The 25,607-nt window shown below is 39.6% G+C and overlaps 2 protein-coding genes across 4 annotated transcripts in view; both read left to right on the top strand.

Annotated features, from left to right (window-relative positions):
- Window positions 1-6,655, top strand: vps26bl (vacuolar protein sorting 26 homolog B, like). The gene is made up of 6 exons (XM_042432336.1): window positions 1-366; window positions 2,752-2,908; window positions 3,069-3,233; window positions 3,379-3,554; window positions 3,639-3,781; window positions 4,982-6,655. The coding sequence occupies exons 1-6, from the start codon at window positions 144-146 to the stop codon at window positions 5,108-5,110; spliced, it is 993 nt and encodes a 330-aa protein (XP_042288270.1). The 5' UTR covers window positions 1-143; the 3' UTR covers window positions 5,111-6,655.
- A 9,278-nt stretch (window positions 6,656-15,933) lies between these two features.
- Window positions 15,934-25,607, top strand: part of arhgap32b (Rho GTPase activating protein 32b) — a 107,790-nt gene continuing 98,116 nt past the window's right edge. For 2 of the 3 annotated variants that reach the window (XM_042430985.1, XM_042430983.1), the window contains exon 1: window positions 15,934-16,607. The gene's annotated coding sequence lies outside the window, so the exon portion shown is untranslated. The remainder of the gene's footprint in view (window positions 16,608-25,607) is intronic. The other variant, XM_042430984.1, reaches the window with a different exon arrangement.

Below are 25,607 nucleotides of genomic sequence, written 5' to 3'. Positions count from 1 at the left end.
TTCAATAATCTGGGAAGCAGTTTGCACGGTTTGCACTGGACATCTCACAGTGAAACCAGGAGAAACTACAGCGTGCTGCTTTAGAGAAGCGGAGGCGCATTTTCCCGCAGGTTCCGGTGACGGAGGTTTACTGACGAGCAGCCATGAGCTTCTTCGGTTTTGGTCAAAGTGCGGACATCGATATAGTTCTGAATGACGCCGAAACGAGAAAGAAAGCTGAGCATAAAAGCGAAGATGGCAGGAAGGACAAATATTTCCTCTTTTACGACGGTGAAACGGTGTCGGGAAAGGTCAACGTTACGCTCAAGTACCCGGGAAAGAGGCTGGAGCACAACGGCATCAAGATCGAGTTTATCGGCCAGATAGGTGAGCAGCTGGCGGGCCTGCGGTTCACTCTCAGCCCGCCGAGAGAAGCAGCCAAAGTCTGGCAGGAGGTGTTGGGAAGCTAGCTACACGGTGGAGTTTATTCAGTTTATATTAATACGTAGCATGTTCAACCACTTAAAGTTCACAGCAGTCCACAACACACCACTGTAATGTCGTAACAAGTGTCAGTTTGAAGTGTCAGGTCTCGTGACAGATATGAGTGCGGAGCTAACACATCAGCTGACACATCAGCCATTGGCTGGATATCTGGTTGACCTTTCACCCTTAATTTTTTTTAAAAAATGTTGCTCTGAAGTAGCAGTTACTGTCATATAACAAGTAGTTAACAGATGGAAGTCCAGGGCTGCAGTTACACATGATTGTAATTAGTTGGAGGTTGAAGATAAAAGTTGCTTTTGTGCTCTCAGCAAACTGAACATTACAAATGATTATGCAGAACATAATCAGCATTTAGAAACATGGAGCCTCAGTGTCCCCCTTGTCCTCACAATACATCCATCATGTCTGCAGATAGAAACTGAATCAACAAGTAAACACATGCATGTACAGTAGTTATTATGGTTATCAGTAATGAAGTGTGTGTAGCAACATATGTCAGCCATCTTTTCTTATCACTCTGTAATTACTGTGTGAAACAATCACTGTGAGGTTTAAGAACACTCCATCATGTTGTAGTTCTTCAGAGGTGGAGAGCCATGTTACTGTACTGCCTACACTGTGAAAGCATTCTGTTAGATTATGGTCCACCACAACTGGTGCCATAAACTGACCTTTGCTGTATCACTATCATAAAGACAAGACTCCACTGGAGAACTGATACACCCTCATTCTGAATCAGTCTGTCAGAATGAGGGTGAATCAGTCTGTTGCAACATCAAGTAGCATAAATACAGCTTGAGGAACCGAAAGACACAAACTAAATATATACCAAAAAAGGTAGGTCCAGTATTAAAACTGTAAAGACGGTATCAGAACCTGCTGTCACTCTCAGTCTGACTGATGGTCTTCACACACAGACTAATGTTAAATAAGAACTCATTCGAAGTTATTAAACTTCCCTGATGCTGCTTATTCGTGTGGCTGAGAGGCTCCAATATTGTTGTAGAGACAATAAACAGTCTGTCTATTTCTATTTATTTTTAACACTAATAGTGTATTTTTATACTACTCTGATTGTACTTTAAGTGCAGTTTGCTGATAATCCTTCTCTACTTTTACTTGAGTAAGATTTTGAATGCAGGACTTTTACAGATTTTTTTGTTGTATACCTACTTGAACTTCAGTAAAGGATCTGAATACTTCTTCTACCACAATAATTCAGGTTGCATCATGTACAATCAGTTAAAAATAAATGTAATAATACATGCTCTGATTTTGTTACAGTGTCATAAGTCTTACAAAGTCACATTGTGTGTTCTTAGAGGACAAGGTCCCCTTTACATGGTGAACTTTCACTTTCAGCAAAAGTTCCATTTGAAATCTGCAACTAATTGCACAAAGGTCACAGTGTGTAAAGCCTAACAGCTGATTAATACAAGATAACTACAGCCACACTGCTTTTGCATCCTTTCAAGGATACATGCTTCTCTATTTCTTTTTTTTCAGGAATGCAGTCTGTCTAGTGAAGGTTAAAGGTGCAGTGTGTAGAATTTAGTGTAACAGACTTGGCAGAAATGGAATATAATATTCATAAGTGTGTTTTTTAATTAAAATAAGAGCTGTGTTTTTGTTACCTTAGAATGAGCAGGTCCTCTTCTGTGGAGGCCGCCATGTTGCACTGCCATGTTTCTACGGTAGCCCAGAACAGACAAATCAAACACTGGCTCTAGAGAGGACATTTTGCATTTTTCACAAGTTTCACAGCCAGCGTAGGCTCTCCTCACTGCTGGATGCCACTAAATATTACACACTGGTCCTTTAAAGACACATTTAGCAGCAACAGAAAGGAATTTCTCTTACTGTGTCCTTGCCAAGCACTAACAGCATAAATGCATTTAAAAAATTGAATTATCATTGCAACCTTCCTTTCCCTATTATTGAGTTAACCTTTCTCTGTCTCTGAATTAGAAGAGGTACTTTGAATTAGGAGGGGCGTAGATGGGTGAAAGGGCAGCCTGAGAGGTGGCTATGTTAAAAAAAAGTAACTGAAATAAATAACATGTTATAATGTTTAGAGCTGTAGTGGATGAATTATGATGTCACTCCATCATAAAACACTGTAAAGACTTGATATAGTCTATGGGTTAGAGTTCTCCTCTGTCTTCAGATCAAATCCTGGCTGGTTGCAGCTGTCAGCATTGAAGGATAGAATGAATAAAAGTGCTCCTCTGCGGCTGTCTGATGCTATTAATGTGTCTTTTCCAGAGCTTTACTATGACAGAGGAAACCACCACGAGTTTGTGTCTCTTGTGAAAGACTTGGCTCGACCAGGGGAGCTCACACAGTCACAGACGTTTGACTTCGAGTTCACGCATGTGGAGAAACCCTACGAGTCTTACACTGGCCAGAATGTCAAGTTACGGTGAGCTGCTACTGTGTGCTCGGTGTGAATTATTACACGATACACTTTTTATTTGATAGTAGTACAGAATTGTTTTGAGCAGTACAGCCTATCAGGGACACTCCCTGGCTGTTTCACAGCTATATGATCTGATGAGCACATTTTCTGCGTTTGCTTCCAGCTACTTCCTGAGGGCCACAGTAAGCCGGAGACTGAATGACATCAACAAAGAGCTGGACATAGTGGTTCACACACTCAGCACCTACCCTGACATCAACTCCTCCATCAAGATGGAAGTGGGGATCGAGGACTGTCTACACATAGAGTTTGAGTACAACAAGTCCAAGTATGATTTTGTTTGTACAATAATCCATTAAAATAACTTCTTCTCTTTAATCTGAACTGTACTTGTTTAAAAATGAACTGCAGGACAAATTTTACTGCCCAAAAGCAGGAGAGAGTGTTTGACAGATGATGCTATTTGCTTGCAGGTATCACCTAAAAGATGTGATAGTAGGAAAGATTTACTTTCTGCTGGTGAGGATTAAAATCAAACACATGGAGATTGACATCATCAAGCGGGAGACGACCGGCACGGGGCCCAACGTCTACCACGAGAATGACACCATGGCGAAGTATGAAATCATGGACGGTGCACCGGTCAGAGGTAATAATAAAGGTCTTACTGTCTGCAGTTGGTAATCAGCTGTGTTTCTGTTGCGACTACATCTGCTTGTGACTTGTTCTACAGGAGAGTCCATCCCCATCAGGCTGTTTCTAGCAGGCTACGAGATGACGCCCACCATGAGGGACATTAACAAGAAGTTCTCGGTGCGGTACTACCTCAACCTGGTCCTCATAGACGAGGAGGAAAGACGCTACTTCAAACAGCAGGTACACACATGCTGCTGTATGGCCTCACATCGGCTCGGAAGCGATCTGTTCGCTAAAACAAGGAGTGTGACTGCTCCAGCTGTTGGTGCTTCATTTCTTAACAGAAAACAGTTGTATAATGTCCTCTGTGAGTCTGAAGGGAGTTTTCAAAAGTTGATTGATATGAAAGCTTATAACAGAAGGCCTGCAACACAAACTGGAGATGTGGGGTTTGAAAGAAGTGGGAGGTCTAAAGAAAGACTATGGATTTGCATTATGGGAAATGAAGGATCCAGCAAGACTAAAAATCAGGATATGTCGGCCTCTGCTTCAGTTATGACTCTTCTTTTCTTCTGGAAGTGCAATACTAATATGCTGAAGTGCCACTTTATTCTGTTGAATAAACTGTTTTCAGTACATTCAACAAGACTATTACAAGAACAAGACCATTTACAAGAATCAGTTTTGTTATGATTTATCAATTCATCAGCCCGAGATGCACATTCATTCTAACTAGAGCTGCAAAGATTAGATGATAAACAAAAAATTAATCATCAACTATTTTGATAATGGATTATTCACTTCAGTCATTTCTCTTACAATGAGATATTAAATGAAATATCTTTGGGTTTTACTGGTGGCTGGTTGAACAAAACAAGACATTTGAAGATGTCACATTGAGTCTTGAGATATTGTGAAGATGATAGTTTTTTACTTTCACTGAATTTTTTGACATTTAGTAGACAAAATTGATTAAAAGATAATGTTATTAAAAACTACATCTCCTCCTTCTGCCTTTATTATAATGAAATAATATAGAATCCATGAATATGCAATATGAATTATTGTTCATTTTAAAAGTTTCACTGCTGGACACAAGATAGAGCTGGACAATATGTACAAAATCAAATATCACAATATTTTTGACCAAATACCTCTATATTGATTTTGCAACAATATTATAGGGAGGACTTTCATGAAATATTTACACAATGAGATTTTTGATAAATAATCATCAGTAATGTGGATATAATGACTAAGTGGATAAAGACAAATCAAAGAACAGCTAGAACAGTCCGGTAAGTTCAGAAAATTACATCACTTCATACTGGACCATGATTGGCTTCAAACAAGTCACAGTCACAGCTCCTAGCAGGGTAGATGCGAGGCACAGTCCTTTAATACCATCATGTATATAATAAGTCTTGTATGATGTTGCAGGAGATCACCCTGTGGAGGAAAGGTGACATAGTGAGGAAGAGTATGTCTCACCAAGCAGTCATCGCCTCCCAGCGCTTCGAGGGCTCCTCCAACCCAGAGAGGACCCAGACCGAGGAAGACGACAGCTAAAGCCCGACACACGCGCTCCACCCTGGTGTTAGTGAGTGTCTGAGCGAAGACAGTGCAGAAATTGTCAGCAAATTCTGAATGTGAATATTATCTGTTTGCATCAAGATAGAATGCGCTGCAGTGTTTTTCAGGATGTGTGTGTGTTTGTGTGTGAGAGACAATGAGAGAGGCTTTGAAATATGACAGTATGTGTGTGTGTGTGTGTGTGTGTGTGTCAAGGGAACAAACAGTCAGACCAGGCTCAGTGTACTTGCAAGTAATTCTGAGTGTTTGTTTTAACCATCTTGAAGTACCAGCCGGGTGGAGTTTACCACATTAAGACTGGTTAGACAGTGTCGGCTAGTTTCTTTGTCACAAAAAAAAAAAAAAATGCACAAAATTGACTTTTAAGTGCTTAACTTCCTTTTTTTTTTGGCATTTGTTATACAGTTTAGTGGGGCAAACTTCACCCATTAGATGCACTTAAATATCATTTGCAAATACTGTTTGACCAATATCTTGAATTCACTTGTGTGTATGAATGTACAGTATGTATTTCTAACATGAACATGATCTTTCCTCCAAACTACTTATTCAGCTGGAAGATTTGCGCTGTGCAGAAACTGTAGTCGTACAGTAGGTTTCTAGAGTGGGTAAACAATAGCTCCTTACAGTACATTTCTCTATGTCTCCTCACAGGAAGGTGACATTTAAAATAACTTTGCCGCCATGCCCTCAGCTCAGAAATGGCTCTTAACATTTGGATTTAATTAAAAAAAAAAAGTTGCCTCTTGATTAAAAAAAAAAAAACAACAACAAGCAGTGTCTCTTACATATTAAACAGAAGAACACCATTTCTTCAGTGAAATGCTCTACATGAAAGGCTGCGTATTTGTATAAGACAATGCTTCGAATATTTTCATACATTCCAAGGCTTTCATCAGAAATAGGCACGCTTATAGAGTATTTATTTTTGAACAGACTGCATTGAACATGTTAGATGCATCAGCTGGTTGTGGTTGGGTGTCAGCCACTGCTGCTAAAACAGACGTGGCACTTATGAGTAGAGCTGAAACCATTCATCTGTTAGTCAGTCGCCAGAAAAATAATCTATTGTCATAATTGATTCATCATTTTATTTTTTTATTTTTTTTTATTTTTTTTTTTTTCCAAGAAAAAATGCTAAATTTTCATCTGGTTTCATCTTTTCAATTCTGAGGATTTGCTTTGTGTTGTGTGAATATGTTGTGTTTGGACTGATGGAAAGACAAAACAAGCTGTTTGACCTTCAGGAAATTGAAGTCATTATTTTTCACTATTGTCTAATATTTTACAGACCAAATGATTAATCGATTAACAGTGAAAATTATCAGCATAATTAATGGATAATGAAAGTAAGTTGTAGTTTCAGCTCTACTTGTGAGCACTGTGAGATGTTTTTGTTCCAGTTGCCAGTCTTTGACAGATGGACGCCCTGCTTTCTTATTTGCACTATTATCTGCTTATTCTGTTCTCAGTGCTGTTCATGAAGTGGACTCATGGCAGGGTTCAGGAGCAGAGTATAAATCAAACTCCACTATCCCCAGGCATCACTTCAAATCCAATATAGACAGTATTACACCTGTGTTTAGTGACTAAGCCGACATAGATGCTTGTGAGTCCTGCTAGTTCATAGTCTGTAGGCGGCTGGGACTCGCTGCCCGGTTGGTTAGTTAGCTTTGTGCCTATGGGTTTATTGCCAAAATGTTTCAGTGCAATACAAGGGAACAATCGCCAGTGCACTGCTACGCCCTTCCTTCCTATCTAGACTGTGCTCATCAGTTAATTTGCTACAGTCGCTTTTATGAAGTAAAAAATGATTTCAATAATGTTTTGGTACTTTTAGGGTAATGTCTAACAAACACTTTTTAAGAGTCATATTGAGACCTTAGTAAAAGTTCAAAAACTGAAGGATCCAAACTCAGTATATTTTCTAATCAAGTATAATCAGGTTGAGTGGATAATTACGTTCCTGTGCCATTGCTTCTTTTTATTTTGTCTCCTGTTCTAAAATATCTTTTTTTTTTCCATGCTGAAAAAGAGCACACTACAAAGTGTGATGCACTGAAACTGAACCCCAGCACTCAGCTTGCTGTCCTCACATCGCCCTAGCCTGCAACTTTATGCTCCACAAGCTTACTCTATCACTGTGTATCATATTCAAATTTTTGACATCTTTATATTACATACAGTGCTGCTTGAAAGTTTGTGAACCCTTTAGAATTTTCTCTATTTCTGCAATAAATATGACCTAAGATGTAATCAGATATTACCACAAGTCTTAAAACTAGATAAAGTGAACCCAATTAAACAAATGAGATGAAAACATTACACTTATTCATTTATTTTTTGAGGAAAATGATCCAATCTTACATATTTGTGGGAGGCAAAAGTATGTGAAGCGTTGCTTTCAGTAACTGGTGTGACCCCCTTTTTACAGCAATAACCAAGCATTTCTGGTAACTGTTTATGAGTTCTGCACATTGGTTTGGAGGAATTTAGGCTCATTCCTCCTGATAGAACAGTCTCAACTCAGGGATGTTGGTGGGCTTCCTGCATGAACTGCCCGCTTCAGGTCCTTCCACAGCATTTCTATAGGATTAAGGACTTTGACTCGGCCATTCCAAAACATTAAATTTCTTCTGCTCTAACCATTCTTTGGTAGAACGACTTGTCGTTTAGTGTCGTTGTTTTACTGCATGACACACTTTCTGTTGAGCTTCAGTTCACAGACAGATACCTTGACATTTTCCTGTAGAATTTGCTGGTACAACTCAGAACTCATAGCTCCATCAATGATTGCAAGCTGTCCTGGTTCAGAGGCAGCAAAGCAGCCCAAACCATGATACTACCACCACCTTGTTTCACAGATAGGATAAGGATAAGGAATACAGTGTTTGCTCATCGCCAAAAATAACGCTTCTCATTCAAGCCAAAAAGTTCAATTTTGGTCTCATCCATTCACAGAATATTGTTCCAATCACCCTCTAGCTTGTCCATGTGGTCTTGAGCGAACCATAGATGGCAGCAATGTTCTGTTTGGAGAGAAGTGGCTTTTTTCCTTGCAACTCTGCCATGCACACCATTGATGTTCAATGTTCTCTTGATGATGGACTCATTAACATCGACTGTAGCCACTGCAAGAGAGACCTTTAGTTTCCTAGACATTACCCTGGGGTCCCCTGTGGCCTCCTGCACTATTACACGCCTGCTCTTGGTGTGATCTTTGTTGTTCGACCACTCCTGGGAAGGGCAACAATGGTGTTGGATGTCTTCAATTTGTACACGATCTGCCTGACAGTCGACTGGTGGAGTCAAAACTCTTCAGAAATGGTCTTGTAACCCTTTCCAGCTTGGTGAGCATCAACAACTCTTCTTCTAAGGTCCTCAGAAATCTCCTTTGTTTGAGCCATGACACACTTCCACAGACCTGTGTTGTGAAGCTCAGAGTTTGACAGTGAAGACCCAGATTTCTCTTCTTTAAATAAGGCATGGCCTCCCAGACTCACACTTGATTGTCATCCCATAGATTGAAACACCCAACTCTAATTTCCCCATCAAATAAAGTGATAATCCTAGAGGTTCACATACTTTTGCCGCGCACAAATATGTAACATTGGATCATTTTCCTCAATAAATAAACAAACAGGTGTGAGGTTTTTGTCTCATTTGTTTGATTGATGTCTCTTTATCTAGTTTTAGAACTTGCATAGAAATCTGATCATGTTTTAGGTCGTATTTATGTAGAAATAGAGAACACTCTAAAGGGTTCACAAACTTTCCAACAGCACTGTACATTTCTTTACAGTTATTTTATAGAATGCTGTTGTTGCGCTAAAGCAACATGTCTATTGTCACCAGACTGCTGTTCAGGTAACTGCTAAAATACAGGAAACACCAGACTAACATGTTGATGATTTGAGCCAACAAGACGCTTTTGTTTAGATTCATGGAGCTTGACTGAAGGAACGCCAGTGTTCCTTCTTCTTCTTCCTTGTAAAAAAAACACTGCCTTGTAAGCTCTACAGTCTCTACTGGAACTTTATTTGCATTAAAATGTATAGAATGTACTCATTCTTTACATTATTTCCCTGCATCACTCCTTTAATTTGGCAGTTACCTCCATTGATACAATAACACTTAAATCTGTCGAAGAAAAAGTACCATTCAAGAAACCCAAAGCAACTTTGGAGTATAATAACAGTAAATGTTTTTTTTTGTTGTTGTTGTTCTTTTATGTGGCTGTGATTTTAATATTTACCAGTACTGGTACAGACAAACAGTAGCTAAACTAACCCAGTGTGTAACGGAGAGTAAAATGAGATTAAAATAGGAAAGAATGATGAAATGTACAGTATAAATGCACAATGTAAATGCAACCTCCTCTTTTTTTTTGTTTATGTTAATGTCATATTTTATCTTCCTGTCTATAAATGTTGATTTTAATCATTTTATATTCATGTTTTACTTTGAATTAAAAGGGAGTAACTGAGAAACACGTCCTCTCTGTTTTCATTGTGTGATGCTGATCTGCACAAAGTGAATTTCAAGCTTTCTGAGGGTCTTTGTTTCAGTCACTGGACTTCAGATTTCACAAGTCAATGCTCTCTAACATGACATGGATGCAATCACATTGTTGTCATATTTTTCACACTGAAATGTCAAGATCATAAATATTTGACTAACATTTTTACTAAACTGAATCAGACTTGTACATGAGCTGTGGCTTCATATGCACTGTTTGATCAGTGCATAAGGTGGAAATGGGAGTTTAGATGCATCATGACTGTTTTAGGTAAAACCCTAGAATAACTCATTGTATTAAGTATATGTCGTCACTAGAGGGCAGGTTTGCATTAAGTTTCTCTACGAACCACGTCTCCTGGGCAGGAAATACTTTGTGTAAATGAAGGTTTAATCTGCATGAATTAAAGGGTAACAGATTATAAGTAAAAAATATATGCTATAGAGATCCTAAAGGAAATACATGAGTGCAAAACAGATTTTTTGGCCTCTGAAATATTACAGAAACTTGTCAGTACAGGGGGGGAAATCTTCTCTGTGGTGTGCAGACAGCTCAAACTTTCAAATAACTGAAAGCAGCTGAACAGATTCCATAGGAGTGATATTGTGGCATGGTATTATGGGATGACTGTGCCCTCTCCATATCTAGAGGGAGTGTCTGCCATGTAAAAAAAAAACAAAAAAAACATTGGTGCTAAAAATAAAAAAGTTCCTGAATGAATACAGAGTGAAGGTTGCATTATCTGGTGGTGACATTGCTTGTGTTTGACAGACAGGGCTGAAAAAAAAATCCATGAGCAATTACAGTAATATGCTGCACCATCTTTGAAATAGATTGAATCCAGCAGTGTGTGAAGCAGTTGAAAATGGCTCTTCTCCCAAATCAAAATTTCTTTGGTCTACATTTTTAGTCCTCACATGGATCATAATATCCAAATGATTATCTCTTTGTAATAATCTTTGCTGTGAAGATTAACACATTTAATGAAAACACATCTTTGAGCTGCCAGAGGAGCAATTAACTTAGATGTGGTATGTCTATTAAAATGAGTGAATAATATGCAGTGTAGCTATTTAACTTGATTATGTAGTGCATGCTTATTGAAATATGACTCATGCCATTATGACATGTGACTGACTCAACCTGTATAAATGTATAAACTGTACAAAGTACACTGTGCTGTATTTGCATTGTCTTTTATGACAATAGATGTTAATGACTGAGTCAAAGTCTGTTAGTGTATGTTTGTATGGAAAATTATGAAATAGATGAACATGCACAAGGTTGCAATGGAAGGAATGAAATTGTGTCCTGACCTTAGTTTTTCATCCTTTTCAAAACTTTATCATTCAGTGCTCAGTTTTATTTCATGCTGCAGGAGTGGAGGGGGGGTTTAAGGATGCCTCTGACTGTAATGCTGTCTAGAGTGGAGCCATGAAGGGCTTTCTTCGGGTACAAAGAGGGCTGCTGAAGGGCACATGGGATGGGAGTCATGTCCTGTGAAGCAGAGATGTGAAACAGTGGAGCTGTGGAACCAACGTCTTCAATTGCCAAAGGAAATGCTGACCAAAAAGATCTTTAACTGGGGCAGAGAAGACAATTATCCTTGGTCAGGAGAAGTGGCTGCAATATTTTTCTGTTTCTGATTTACATTTTAATATCATGAGTCATTTGCAGTGTAATATAAATACAGTCAAAGAAAAACTACTAAAGATTCATAAGGGACAATGGAAGGGGGAGATCTGGAATAAGGCTAAGGCTTAGAAACTATGCTCAAATCAAAGCAGATTACCACACAGAACCATATATAGAATTTAATTTACGGAGAGGGCAGAGGTCCCTGTGTGCTCAGTTAAAAACTGGTACTTTACTGCTGCCAGATAGAAAGGTATTCCTGAAGAGCAGAGTTAATGTATTCTTGTGATCTCGGTGTTGTTGAGGATGAATTTCATTTTGTGTTACACAGTGACACGAGGAATCATCTGCATGAAAAACGTTAGTTGAAGAAATATTTTGTTGTCTTATGGTGATATGATGAGTTGACTCTTTAATGGGGAGGATTTTGTTTTTGTCATAACAGGACATTTCTGTGATTTTGTATTTGTGGAACTGTATATTATGATCTGTCAGGTTGTTGTTGCTGTCTAGTATCTTGTGAGCCCCTGTAAGGCATAATCTGGTACAGGACACTAATAAACAGATCAATGCACATGCAGAGGTTGTTAGTGACTCCAGGTGTTTTGTTGATGAAAGACTGAACTCAGACATGAAAATGCAGAAATCCTTTACTGGTGGCTGGCAGACGTCTCTTCAGGCTGAAAGTTAAGGTTCTTCTCTTTTATCTCTGGGCTGAGTGGGTTTGTCACTGAAGCCTGTAAGCTGGACAGTGGACTAAAACATGTCTGGGAGATGAGGTTTAAATTCCCTCCTCGCTTCCTTACTTTCTCCTATAGTAGCTCCCTGGAATAATGAGAGATTTTACTGATCCTCCATCTTTCTGGGGGAAACTACCTCACCAGCCAGTTTAACTATTTTCTAGCCACATAGAATTACTTTAAGTCCTGCCTACCTAACTGTATTGCACCTGGCAAAATGAGGTTATAATCTTCGAAAGACATATATAAAAATTGACAAATAGCATGCATGTAAAGTTTACATTTCCTGTAGCTGATTATCAGACCTGCACAACAACTAAAACGTGTTTTAGATCGTTCCTCTTAGCAGCAGTGTTTGAGATCAATGATAATTGGGAACATCTTGCATGAACGGCTTGCTTCTGATCACTGGACATTCTCAAATATGGATTTTGATTATTTCATGCGCCTCTGTTGTAGATTAGTTTACGTGGAACAGCCTCTGTTCAGTGGCAAATATTTCTGCTTTTAGAGAGATACAGCTATGTTTCAAACATAAGAGCAGCTTTGGTTTAGTGTTGCCGGCTAGAAGATTACTGGGGACACTGTGGCTACACTATGATAAAGACAAAAGATGTGAGGTTTGTAGTTGAGAGCACTGACACTGTAGAAGAGAGATGTGTGAGTGACACTGTCTGGTGAACTGAAATTGAGGCCGAAAGGTACTCAGATCTGTCTTTGAATCCTCTGAGGGGAAGCACATTGCTCTCAGAACATCACCAGCTTTGTGCAGCATCTGTGTGTACAGATGACAGATAGTCTTGCTGCTGGACCTGTTGAGAGAGTTCTGCCCACATTTCTCATCATCCTCATTTTGCACTTGAGTACATTTGTTAAGCTAAAACAGCTCAAAATCCCCCGACCTCTCAAATCTGTGACTATAACATCACTCACAACATTTCATAACACACTAACATGTAACACAGCTTCTCAAGCTGACTAGGACACATCATACCTATTTCAAAGTCCATACTTTGGTTGCTTGTCAGTTTTGTATTCATTTTTCAATTCCTTTGACTAGTTTTGAAGCACTTCAAGGTCTTGCATCAGCCTACATGTCTTCTACTTGTGTGAACCAGTACGGCCCTTCAGGTCCTCTGGCACGAGTCCTTTAGTTGTTCCAAAGTGCAAGACAAAAACATTTGGTGAGGCAGCTTTTAATTTTTATGCTCTGCTGGAACAGTCTGCCTAAGGATCTGAAAGCAGCTGGAAGTGCTGATATTTTAAACCTGAACTTAAAACCTACCTCCCAGGTCTGGCTTTAGATTAGAATGTTTTATGGCCATTATTTATTTTTATTGTATTCATGTTTCAAAATTCTTTATTCCCTCTTATCTATTGTATTTGTTATCTTATCGTCTATCCATTTTACTCGTTTAACAATCTTGTTTGTCTATTATCACACTTTCATCATTTTTATTTCTTGTTGGCATTGGTCTCAAATTGTTTTATTGCTCATATTTGTTCTGTTTTATTATCAGCTTGTCAGTCACACTAACCAGTAGAAAATGCGCTATACAAATAAAGTTTGATTGATTGATTGAACAATTTGTCTGGGTTACTTGACACTTTTCCTGTGTAGTTTTTATGCCAAAATGATTTGCAAATTTTGACTGACACACAGTGAATTTGTGCTCTATATTATAAAACTATGTTAAACACTTTACTGGCTTGCCATGAGAAAAGACTCTGAGATGCCCTCACTACTGGTTTGTAAAGAAAACCAAGAGTCTCACTTGAAATTCTTGACCTCGGAAGCAGTAATTTGACCCCTGCCTATCCCAGACACTTTAATTAAGTGTTCCCCATTTTGCTGTGCTGCAGATGGAAGCCCTGTTATATTGGTGATCAGCCTTCTATAACAAAGATAGACTCTTTGCTGCACTTTGATTCATTAAAACTCACACTTTTCCTCTCTCTAAGGCTCTCCAGGCGATATAATGTGCCCTTGGGCACCCAGATTTGAAGTCCACAGCTCTTGGCCGTTAAGCCTGAGAAGAGTAGCATTCATACATATGCAACAAGGCCTTTGCATGGCTAGCTCTATGACTACTCATGCTTGATCTGTGCTGTGTGTGCCTGGTTACTGACAATCTTAACACAAATAAAAGCTTCATCTAACTCTCATGTTTTTACTTAGTTAAACACAGAAACTGCTCTGTTTGTTTTTATAGTCTGGGTGATGTATTTAATTTGCATTAAAGATGTTTGTTAGCACCCGCTAAATCAGTGGCCAGTCATTGCATATTAGCCTAGCGTGTTACTGGTAAAATTGCTGCATGTGCACACTTATTGGCCAGTTATATGACTGAGAAAGCTCTTAGTCATCCAACTCTATATTCAGATTAATTGAATTGATTCTTATTAACTGACAAATCAGAGTTTTAGAGTAGACTTCAGCTACAGACTACTGTGTCACAATAATCTATATTTAGGGACAAAAGTACATAATGTTAATTTCATTTCACTTCATTTTTATGGGGGCACAACCTGAACTGGCATCTCTCTCAGCTCTGGTTTTGCAATTTATTTGTATATTTTTCAATCATTAGTAAAAAAGCACCAGCCAGATTTGCTTAGATATTTCATAAACTACAAAACCATTTGTTTTTCTTTGTTTTAGCTGGCCATGACTAAACGGATACCCTGATTATTTTAAAAATTAACTTATTTTTAAAATTAACTTTATCTTGCAGCAGCAGCAGCAGCAGTACAAAAGGGAGAAAAATGCTCCTCAGATAGGCTATCTAAGCAATATTAAATTAAAAAGAATATTTGCATTTCCTGAAGAAAATGTGTGACTGCTGCGTCTGCTGCTGCTGCTCGCTGGCCCAGCTTCTGAAAGAGTCCCAGCAAAAAGTGTTGGTGATTCACACCTGAAGATACCACCCAAAACCAGTGGTAATTGAATGACGCGTTCAAGAGATATGGTGGTGATTTATTAATGGACACAGGGTGGGGCTATTGATGTCATGCTTCAAAATGTCCAGCACATGCACAGGGAGAACTCGTGTACCAAGATTCATTTCGTAAAACACAACGGAATTATAGCAATATCATGTTATATTGTTACTGTAACGCCACCTGTTTGTACAATTGTATCAAATGCGTCACACTTGTGCAGTGTGGTTGTATGTACGACATTTACAAAATTGGTTGCAGTCCCATTTACCATTTGAAGATTTACTACCCATTAAGTGCATCAGGCTGTGCCTTTAAATTTGTGGTAACCAATTATAGACAGGTAAGCAATGTCAAAAAAACGAACTCATAAGTTTTGTTTGGGGTCATCTAAAAATGGGATGTACCAAATTTGGTGAAGATTCAATGAAATATGTGACAAAAGAAGCAACAAATGTGTTTACCACAAAATCCAAAATGGCGGAAAAATTTTAACGGCACAAATGGGCGTGGCCTATATCGGTCGAATCAGCTTCATCCAAAGAATCCATTGTACAAAAATGTTTCCTCAATGCTTCACGGATCATGAATTATTAGCCAAAATTTAAAATGCTTAATAACTGACAACATGGTGGCTCTATTGAGTACGTGCTTTAATATGTTGAGCACATGTCCATGGGGCACCTGTGTACCAGGTATGAGTACTTTAATACATATAGTATTTGGTATATAAATGAATATGCGCTCTCCCATAGACGGCCATTCAAATGAAATATTACAGTAAAATATTCATATCTCAATAGCTGTTACAGATACCAAAAAGAAAATAGCAACCATGACACACATATGCCTCATATGTGAAAATTGGATTGATGTGTCTGTCCGCAAAAATGTGAGTAGATGCATCCAAAAACCGCAAGAACAAAAAGACTAGTAATAAAGAGCGAAGAAGAACACGATTTATCATGCGACTTTAATAGTCTCAACCATTTTAATTCACAGACAGACGCGTCCGTAAACCACCACTTCTTGGCAACTGAAATATGATAGCGAAGTGCTTATTTTCTCGCCCTCTTTTCCCCGTTGTGTGAATCACTCATGTTGAACATTTCCGACAGTCCTTGAATGCAGCACACAGATAGCGCTGCTCCTCTGCTCCGGCAGCCAGTCTCCACTCCGAGGTGTCCTCTCCATTGAGTTGCACACGGAGGAGAACCTCTAGACAAGTTTTAACCTGGAAATAGCGTCCGTGAGTCCGGTGAAAGGCGAATGTAGTCCGGCTTCTGTTTCGAAAGGCAAAGAATAGTTTGGGGGAAGATAGTAGTCTTTATTCCCCTGAACAGCAAAAGCGACTGACTGAACGCTGCCCGCCAGCCTCGCTGTCCCGGGGGAGCCTTTTTGTTTGGGGTTAACCTAACAGTGAGTGCAACCGTTGGCGCGTTTACCTTCAGTTTGGACAGTGATTGAAAAATATTCTCAAATACTTTCTGCCTGACGTGTCTGAGTCTGCTGGGTTAAGCTGTGATGAGGAGGGACTTTAACAGGGGTGAAGCGCCAGACGGAGACAGCGAAAGCTAAGCTCATCTCCCCAACCAACCAACGGTGGTCAGCGACCACAGCCTCGACCACAAAAACACAGGTACACGAGCTTTAACTTAGCACATTTATGTTGCATGCTAGTGACGTGTGCTTTGCCTTATTTTGCATCACTTTGCTAGTTAACGTTATGTAGAGTTGTAGCTGGTGTTTAGTGGCCAGACAGTGAAATCTGCTAATGTTAGACGGCGGGCATGTGTGCATTGTGTGTGTGTGTGTGTGTGTGTGTGTGTGTGTGTGTGTGTGTGAGTGTGTGAGAGAGAGAGTGTGTGTGTGTGTGAGAGAGAAAGAGAGAGAGAGAAGGGGGTATTGGTCAAAGCGACAGTAACGTTTAATCAGCTAGTCATGGCTTGCATGGAGTTGGCTAATCCCCCGGCAGACTGTGTGGTGAGATAATTGTATGCAGAACCTCATTGAAAAATGGGTCAATTTAACGCTGCTTTGCCTTAGTTCTGCGCTCCTCTTCCAGCATACACATAAAAGCAGTATTTCAGTAATGTTTTATCTTTTGTTCTTGTTCGGCTATACACCAACTCCTACCAAACACAATAACTAATACTGAAAGTTTTATATGAATATGTTATTCTGTTCGTGTTGCTTGGGGATCAGATGATGGAGACTGTGTCTAGTCGTGACAGGTTATCAATTATGTATTTTTAGTTATTGACGTTGACCGTCAAACGAGGAAAACACTAAAAGGCTAGATTTTTAAATGGAGTCTGGGTTATGGTGCCCCCCCCCCCCCCCCCCCGTCCCCCGTCCCCCCCTACACACACACATGAGAAGTGCATGTGTGAGGGTCTGAAAGCTGATATGATGAAGTCTACCTAATTCTGTCTCAGTGTGGCTGCAAACCATTCATTCGCCTATGTGTTGTCTTACCTTTTAAAAGTCCCCTAACATAAGCCACTTTCACTGATGAGCCTGTGAGGGCTGCATTGCATCTGTCAGAGGAGGAGTTGGTCTACTTTTTTGGCATTCTCTTTTAAAAGGATTTCATTTGAAATATTGAATCCTAAATTAGGCGTGATCCACGAGAGACTGAAAGCTGAAAGCTACCCACTCCCCGCGTGTGTTATTTGATCCACAGTTCCTATGGTCGTCTCTTCTGATGCCTCTCTCCCTGTATTGGATTACGATTTAATCAGATATGCATGGATGCCTTTAATCCTTATTTAACTATGCAAACCAACTACAAACAGAGAGGGATATGCACATACACATCATTCATACACAGGCTGCCCCATACAGCTACAGCGCTGCTATACCGCTGAGCATCAATCACAGGAACATTTGAGTTGTACGTGCCTTGCTCATTGGCACGTTGAGTGTAGTTTAAAGGAAGTGTTTTCCCTTCCATTTCCCGGTTAGCATAACTAATTAGTTCTCGCAACACACCTCTGAAACATATTACATAGCTGCCTCCACCATGATTTGGAAGGAACGGTTTACAAGTCATGCTTCATTATATGTTTTGCTGCCGGGGTCACGGTTCAGTGTGTTTTCAGCGCAGCGGCAGGACACATATATATGCGCCAGTTGGGGTTTTGTTTGTGTGTGTATTTGTGAAAACAAACACCAGTGTTTTATCTGCAGTTGTACGACTGTGCTAGCATTCCTAGCATGTCGGTTCCTGATGTTATTTTGATCCGAGCCTCTGCTGTAGTTTGTCATTTCTCGTATGAAGAAATAAACCTGGTTGCTGTACTACAGTGCAAAGTAGTGCTGGGATTTATTTATTCTTTCTGAATGAGTACATTTTAAAACGAGTGTTCAGAAGGAGCAGCGTACAGTGGACTTACCTGCTCCTCAGCAGGTAGAAATGAGATTCTTTGTGGTTTTTCTAATGAAATACAATATTTCAGTGCAGAGACCTTTGACCAAAAGGGACATCGATCAGTGAATATTACACCGGTCTGTGTTGACCTCATGGAGATCAGGCCATGTGTAACCGCTCATATAGCCAGTTTCCATGTCAATCATAACTTCATTTCTTTTGTGCTGCGTTTCGTAGACATCAGCAAAGGAGGTAGTTTTAGGTCTGAGACTTGCATTCAGTCAGTTCTTCTTTTGTTGCAGTTTTAGAAAGATGGCTTTTATTTGGAGGTTTAGACCATGACTCATATACAATGGTGCTGTAATTGCTATTATCATAAATATTCTGTTCTTAGCTGACAGGCATTAAAGCCAGATGATTAATTTTCATTGTTTCTTAGATTCTTCTAGCAGAGGAGAAATGTTACAGCTAAATCAATATAACACACACTAGTGACCATAGATTACTCATCTAATGACACACCATGGATGATTTTGTACGAATGTTTGTGACTAAGCGCTGCATTTTTCTATCAAATAAGGCAACATTTATAGTGAAGTCCAAAAGTCTGAGACCGCTAGTCAAGATACTTCTATTTTACTTTTGTTTTGAATGTAATATTATTTTTTTCATTACAAGTGATATCAGCTTAACAGTTTGAAAAGTTTGAAAAATGGACATGAATTTTAGAATATCTTAGTGTTTGATATGTTCCTCTTTTGCTTTAATGACAACATGCTGGCATGGACTCCACAAGTTTGTGCAAAACCTGATGAGCCTTGTTATCCCAGCAGGATTCAACAATGTTCAAAAGAGCTTCTTGTGATGTCACAGACTGATTGGCTTTCTCAGTCTTCAACTTTCCCCCATAAACGTTCAGTTGGGTTGAGGTCAGGTGACTGCGGAGGAAAGTCCATGACAGTCAGGACTCCTTGGTCTTCTTTGGTATTCGAGAAGTTGTTGCAAAGCTTTGAGGTGTGTTTGGAGTCATTATCCTGCTGCAGTATGAATCCTTCTCCACAAAGATGCAAACCAGAGGGTCCAGCATGTCTCTGGAGAATGGAGTGGTACTTCTCTGGGTCAGGGTGTAGTCAGTCCAGTGCAGGTGTCAAACATCAGAGTAGGCAAAACACCCCCAGACTTGAATATCCCCACCACCATGTTAGACTGTGGGTTTGAAACACTGCGGTATCAGTCTCCTTACATACACCCTTCTGTTACTGCCATTAATCTCAAACTTGGATTCATCAGTAAATAGGACTTTTTTTTTTCCAGTTATCCACTGTGAAATTCTGGTATTTCTTAGCCCACCACAAGCGTTTGGCCTTGTTTCCCCTCCTGAGGAGAGGCTTAGAGACTGCTACTCGTCCTCTGAGACCACTACAACACAGCCTTCTTTTGACAGTACTTTTGCTGATTGGAGTCTTGAGTTCTTTATTTAGAACATTCTGTATCTGTGAGTTGCTTTTCTATCTCTCAGGGAGCTAAGCTTTATGTATTGATCTTCTGATGATGATGTGGTCACTTTTGGTCTGGATGATCGTGCTTTGGATACAACTGATTCAGTTTCTGCAAAGCATTTTAGAGTTCCATGCACTGCCCCCTTAGAAAAACTTAAGTGTAGCTATGATTTGATGCTGAGAGAGTCCCTCTTTGCTTAGAGTAACAATTTGATTTCTGACACTTTCACTTAGTTCTGGTGCCATGTTTCCCACCATCACAATGCTGCTTAGTAAGCAATAATCTGCAGAAGAGATACAACTCAAGGAAATCTGACTTTTTGTACAAAGAAGTTAAGTTGGTCAGTGCCAGAAACTAGCTTAAATTTGATTGTTGACCCAGAAATAATGTCTTCTTCATGTAACATTCCATAACTTCTTGTGTTTTTAAATGTTTCTGAATCCTCAAACTTTATGATTATTTCCAGGTTCACATGAAAGTTGAGAAAAACATAAAAGCAGTGAGCCCATTTACCCACACACACACACACACACACGCCTGAATGCTCTCTCTCATTGCATAATAAATATCATATCTTCTCTGGTAACTTTTCTGACACTTCCTGCTTTAAACCTAATATGATATATAAAATTTGACAAGTATAAATATATGAGATTAAACAAATTCTCTCAGCAAGACTGTTCTCATTACCAAAGTAAGGAACTACATGGAAATGAATGAGCAAAAGTGATGTTGCTGTTACAAGTTTGGACAGCCAGCTGCAGCTGAAATAACAACACACTCTGTGGTGCAATAGATAACGCTCAAACGATTTCAGATTTACTGCTGTGGTAACTTCAGGATTAGTCCTATCTTAACAGACAGAGGGTACAAGAAGTTGTAGCTGCTTATGGCTGATGACAATCTTGGAGACTGCAGCACATTTGTCACACAAGTTCAGCTGTTGCATTGGAGTTGGAGCTAAGATTCTGTACCGGTGGAAAAGTAAAACTAACAAATGAGAAAGGAAGAAGCAGAGAGAACAACAATTCAGGTTCTAGTGGTGTGAAAGGCGTAGCGAGAGCAGCAGAGAAGCAGGGCAGTGGAAGTAAAAGGTGCATTAGTAACTGCAGAAAGTGGTGTGAACTTGCTGATGGTCTCTTCCTCCTTGACATTGTGTTTTTATGTTGACTTGGTCAGCTAGTTTTCACTTTTGCAAGCTGTGCCAGCTGCATGGCTGTGTGGATGGTTGATGTCAGTCTTAACTGAAATATTTCAACTGTTGAATGGATAAAGGGTGTCTGGTGCCATGAAATCTGGACATTCCTGGTCCCAAGATGATGAATCGTACTGACACTGGTGACTTTTCCTCTAACGTCATCACAAGGTAGCATAGCATTTTGTTTTTTGTAACATATTTTGACAATAAATTACATGATATTCGGTAAAGACATTCATGTTCCCCTCAGGATTGTAATAATATCTTCTGATCCTTTGACTTTTCCTGCCATCATCAGGTCATTTATAGGTTTATGACCAAATACCTGTTAAACTAATGACATTCTCATCAGCCTCAGCTGTACTTTGTGTTTAATGGGAACTAGCAAATGTTATCATACCAACATGCTAAACTAAGATGGTGAACATGGTAACCATTAACCTGCTAAACAACAGCAGGTTAGCATTGTCATGGTGTTATGGATGTTAGCTTAGCATGTAGCTCAAAGCGCCACTGTGTGTGACTGCAGCCTCACAGAGCTGCTAACATGACTGTAGACTCTTAATCTTGTTCCAAAAGCAATAATGAGCACATAGGGATGCTAACACTGTAAGTGATCATATTTGAAAACACACACATATCCTGCTTGTTGTTTGGATCTAACACCAGTGATCTTGACCTTGATTTTGTTTTGTTTTTTACCAGACAGCTGGCGGCTCTGTATTTAGCTGGTGGCTTTGCTTGTGGCAGTTTGTTTTACGCTATCACGGCACCTGAAGGTTCTGGATGCCAGATTCATGTTGACCTGCTGTTTTACAGCTGTTCCTTCAGGTGTGTCATGAGTTTCTACTTGTGAATTGTTTGTCATCATTTGTATTTTGCAACAGGGGTGCTGCCTGTGCATCATTGAATGATTAGTCATACTTAGTAGTTCAATAACTTGGACTTCCTTGGAGATAATAATTTTCCATCAATATACAATCGTATAACGTTGTTTTGCAACGTTTGAATCCCTTTTTAAAAACACCCTTCTGATAAAGCAAGATCAAAGTTTGATATGTTTTTAGATTAGACATTAATATCATGTATACAGTCATTTACATAAGAGAGGAAATTATAAAATAGCACCAGGTTGTATCCAAACAAATGGTAAAAGAATATTAATAATATTTGGACTTCGGAAGTGCTTCTTCTGACATGACAGTCTGGCTTGAGACAGTCATTTATTCAGTAGCATGTAATTAAATCAAACAAAACTCAAAGCAGCGTGCAGACTGACAGTCCTCTTTCCTCTGTTATGCAACCGACCGCTTTCTTTTGTTTTCTTGTTGTGTACATGAAACCTCCTGCACTCTCAAAGGTCTCCTTGTTTGTCTCCATCCTCGGCGGCCACGCACAAAGCCAGACATGACCTATGACCTCAGCCTTAGATACTGACGCATTGTGCGGGGGCTGAGCATCCATTGTGGTTCGTTTTTTTTTTTCAAATCTTCATTAATTATGCATAATGCATACGCTGCTATCCTCGGGCCTTGTCCCACACATACACAGAGCCACACACTCTCCATTCTCAGTGTGAAAAAGCATCTCCTTCCAAGCTCCGTGCACAGTCACAGGCCTCCGAGGATGCCGTGACATTCCCAAAGGAGATTCCATTCCCCCGTAAACAATCCTGGCATTGACACAGGCGCTGATTAGCGAGTTGCCAGGGTATTCCCACAATGGCACAGTGGAGGATAATGAGATCGGATCGACAATATGGAGCGCTCATTCAGGACTCTGTTGGCAACAAGTTGTGTGTGAAACTACTTGGAAGCTTTAATGGAAGCTGCGTAGCTGAAAGTTTAGCCTGCTGTCTTCTTTTGCTGTCCAAAAAGTGTCGACATTCAACAGATTGTTGTGACAAGGTGTAGAAAGCATCCAGTGAGCACTGGAGGCTGTCAGCTCCGTGTACCTGTGTTCACACATTTGTCTCTTCTGTTTTTTGTCAGCATTGTAAGACCTTTTTTTTTTTTTCCTGGAGTTGTAGGAGTAAGATGGAACTGTGGTGTTTTGCCTCATTTGCCAGCTTTTATGGTGAACAGGATGTGAATTTTATCAATCCTCAAGGGGAAATTGAGTCATTGCAGTAAAGTACAAAGCTGAGGGGAAAAAAAAAGTTCTATAGTATATGAATAAAAAGCAAAAGCTGAAATGCAGTGAAGGACATAAATAAAATATAACAAAGTGAAATATTTAAGATACAGTCACATGTCAGCCCTCCCCTCTGTCTCCAGTGTCTCTCTACCCAGAGCTGACTGATAAAGGCAGGAATGATAAAAAAAAAAAAGTATATAAAAGATGAAGTTTAAAATGTATTTTTCACAATTTGTCAAGATTTAAATCATGATATGATGTGTTTGAAGCTGCTAGTAGATGCATTGTTTTCAATAAATGATGAATGGCAGCAGTCTAATCCATGAAAACAAGCTGTAGCAGTAGCAGTCAGTGAGAGAAGTGGCAACCTAAAAAAAAACTATTCATCCACTCCACTGCACTTACAATACATGCACTCACACTTAATCTGGTTGTCTACTGGATAAATCTTACACAAGTACATATATACAAAGCCATCACAGAGAGCTCCGGTATATTTAGTTCTCTTCTCACAGAATACATTAATATGTGAGAGCACGGGTCAAACGTTCACGTGAGCACACCTATTCTCCAGCTTTTTCTGAGCGACTAAGATAAAGGTGAGCAAAATAGCTCCCGAGTTAAACTTTAAACCCAAAGTGTTCGGTATATTCCTTTACAGGGCAGAGTGGTCACATGTTCAGACTGAGAGGTTCGTCCCGCGTTAGTTGACCAGCCCATCTACGTCTAAGATCTACATCCTGTCCATTAAAGAGATTTTGTAGACAGTTGTCAATGTCATCTATCAGCGTCACAGCGTTTGGCTCGTGTTGTTTTGTTCATTGTGTCGCCTGATTTATTTTTCTGAACTCCTTCCTGAGCCTCAGGACGCTCTAACGCCCGGAGGCTCCAGACACCAAAGGCCCAGTCAGGCAAAACCTCCCCTAAAGCGGACTCGTCTAGTGGGTCACACTTGTGCGTTCACTGTGACCGTTCATTGGACACGCCCCCCCCCCTTCCCCATTCCACTAATTAGGTTGATGGGTGTCATGTTGTCTGGGCGCATTAAGGTCAAATTCACCTTCGTGTCATAACAAGACGCCTGTCAATACCTTATTTGTACAAGCAACTTGCAAGTGATCCTCATGTATTCTTAGTCAGTTTACTGTACTGGGGAGTGTAGTGCACATCTTTTGTCGCAGTAATATTTACTGATTAGAGCTGAGATCAAACTTTATATTTGCTGTGAGGGTTTGATTATATCGACATGTTACAATATAACTTTTAATGTTTAAATATGTATAAAAATGTGTCTTCTCCATCATCATAATCTGAGGGACAATGCTTGGCTCTGTTTTTCCTCTGCTCCGTTTTTTGTTTTGTACAACAGTTGTGAGATCTGATGAGATTCATGATGAGAAGAGTCATGTGAAAGGCATAAATTCTTAACTTTTGGTTGGATTTTTGTTTACCGTCTAGTTCTGAGGGATCATTTAAAAGTGATGTGCTCTCAGTAGGTATCAGGAATGTTTTTCCTGCATCAAAAAAATGTTACCTTCATAACTCTGACCCCCCAGGGTTTTTGATGCTAGTTATTTTCTGTGGTGGCTTATCTTGTTTTTTCAACACAGACTGTTGTGTTCAGCTGCTCTGTTCTTTTCTCCTCTCCCTCAGATTGTCACAAGATGATTGGCTGAAATGTACTTTGCTGCACGTTCATCCTGTGAATGTAAAACCTTCATCACTTGTGTGGCATTCACTGGAACAGGACAGGTTGTTTCAATAGGCTTTTAAGCTATCTAGTTGTATAACTTCAAGTCCTGATACAGTAGTCAGACATATTCTTAAGGTTGACAGAGGACTTAAATCCTCTCTCCACTAAAAATATGTTTCTCTTCTGGTTCCTGCAGTCGGATGATGTTCTCTTTTTGTCATTTCAAGGATTTCAACAAGATAATTCTTTGTGGAAAAACCATATCAGACATTTATTATTGAAAGTATAGTTTCCTTTTAAATATATCTTAAAACATATCTGGAGAGGATTTTAAATATTGTGTCCAGAACATGTTACTACAGCACTACAGCAAATGTATAGAAGTGAATCTCCATTAAGGAGCTGGCAGCAGCTGGCAGTACCGGAGACTACGGTGACAGATGGAGGGACCACGAGCTGTCGGAAGGCTACTCTCAGTATGTCTTGTTGTAAATTGTATTTAAACATCAGTCTATAATGAACATTGCACAATAGTTATTTGTCATCTTCCATTTCTGTTGCTCCACACCACGTCATGTTAACCCTCACCAAACCCTTCTGACATATAAATACAGAAATCAACTGTCAGCAGTCTGCAGAGTAGAGAGCATGCAACCAAGAGTACTTCTACTACTAGTACTACTACTACTACTACTACTAGTATGCTAGTAATCTACTAGTTCACAGTGTGACGGTATTT

The sequence above is a fragment of the Thunnus maccoyii genome, chromosome 13 (assembly GCF_910596095.1).
Source record: "Thunnus maccoyii chromosome 13, fThuMac1.1, whole genome shotgun sequence".
Taxonomy (NCBI): domain Eukaryota; kingdom Metazoa; phylum Chordata; class Actinopteri; order Scombriformes; family Scombridae; genus Thunnus; species Thunnus maccoyii.
This window is presented reverse-complemented; position numbering and strand designations above follow the sequence as displayed.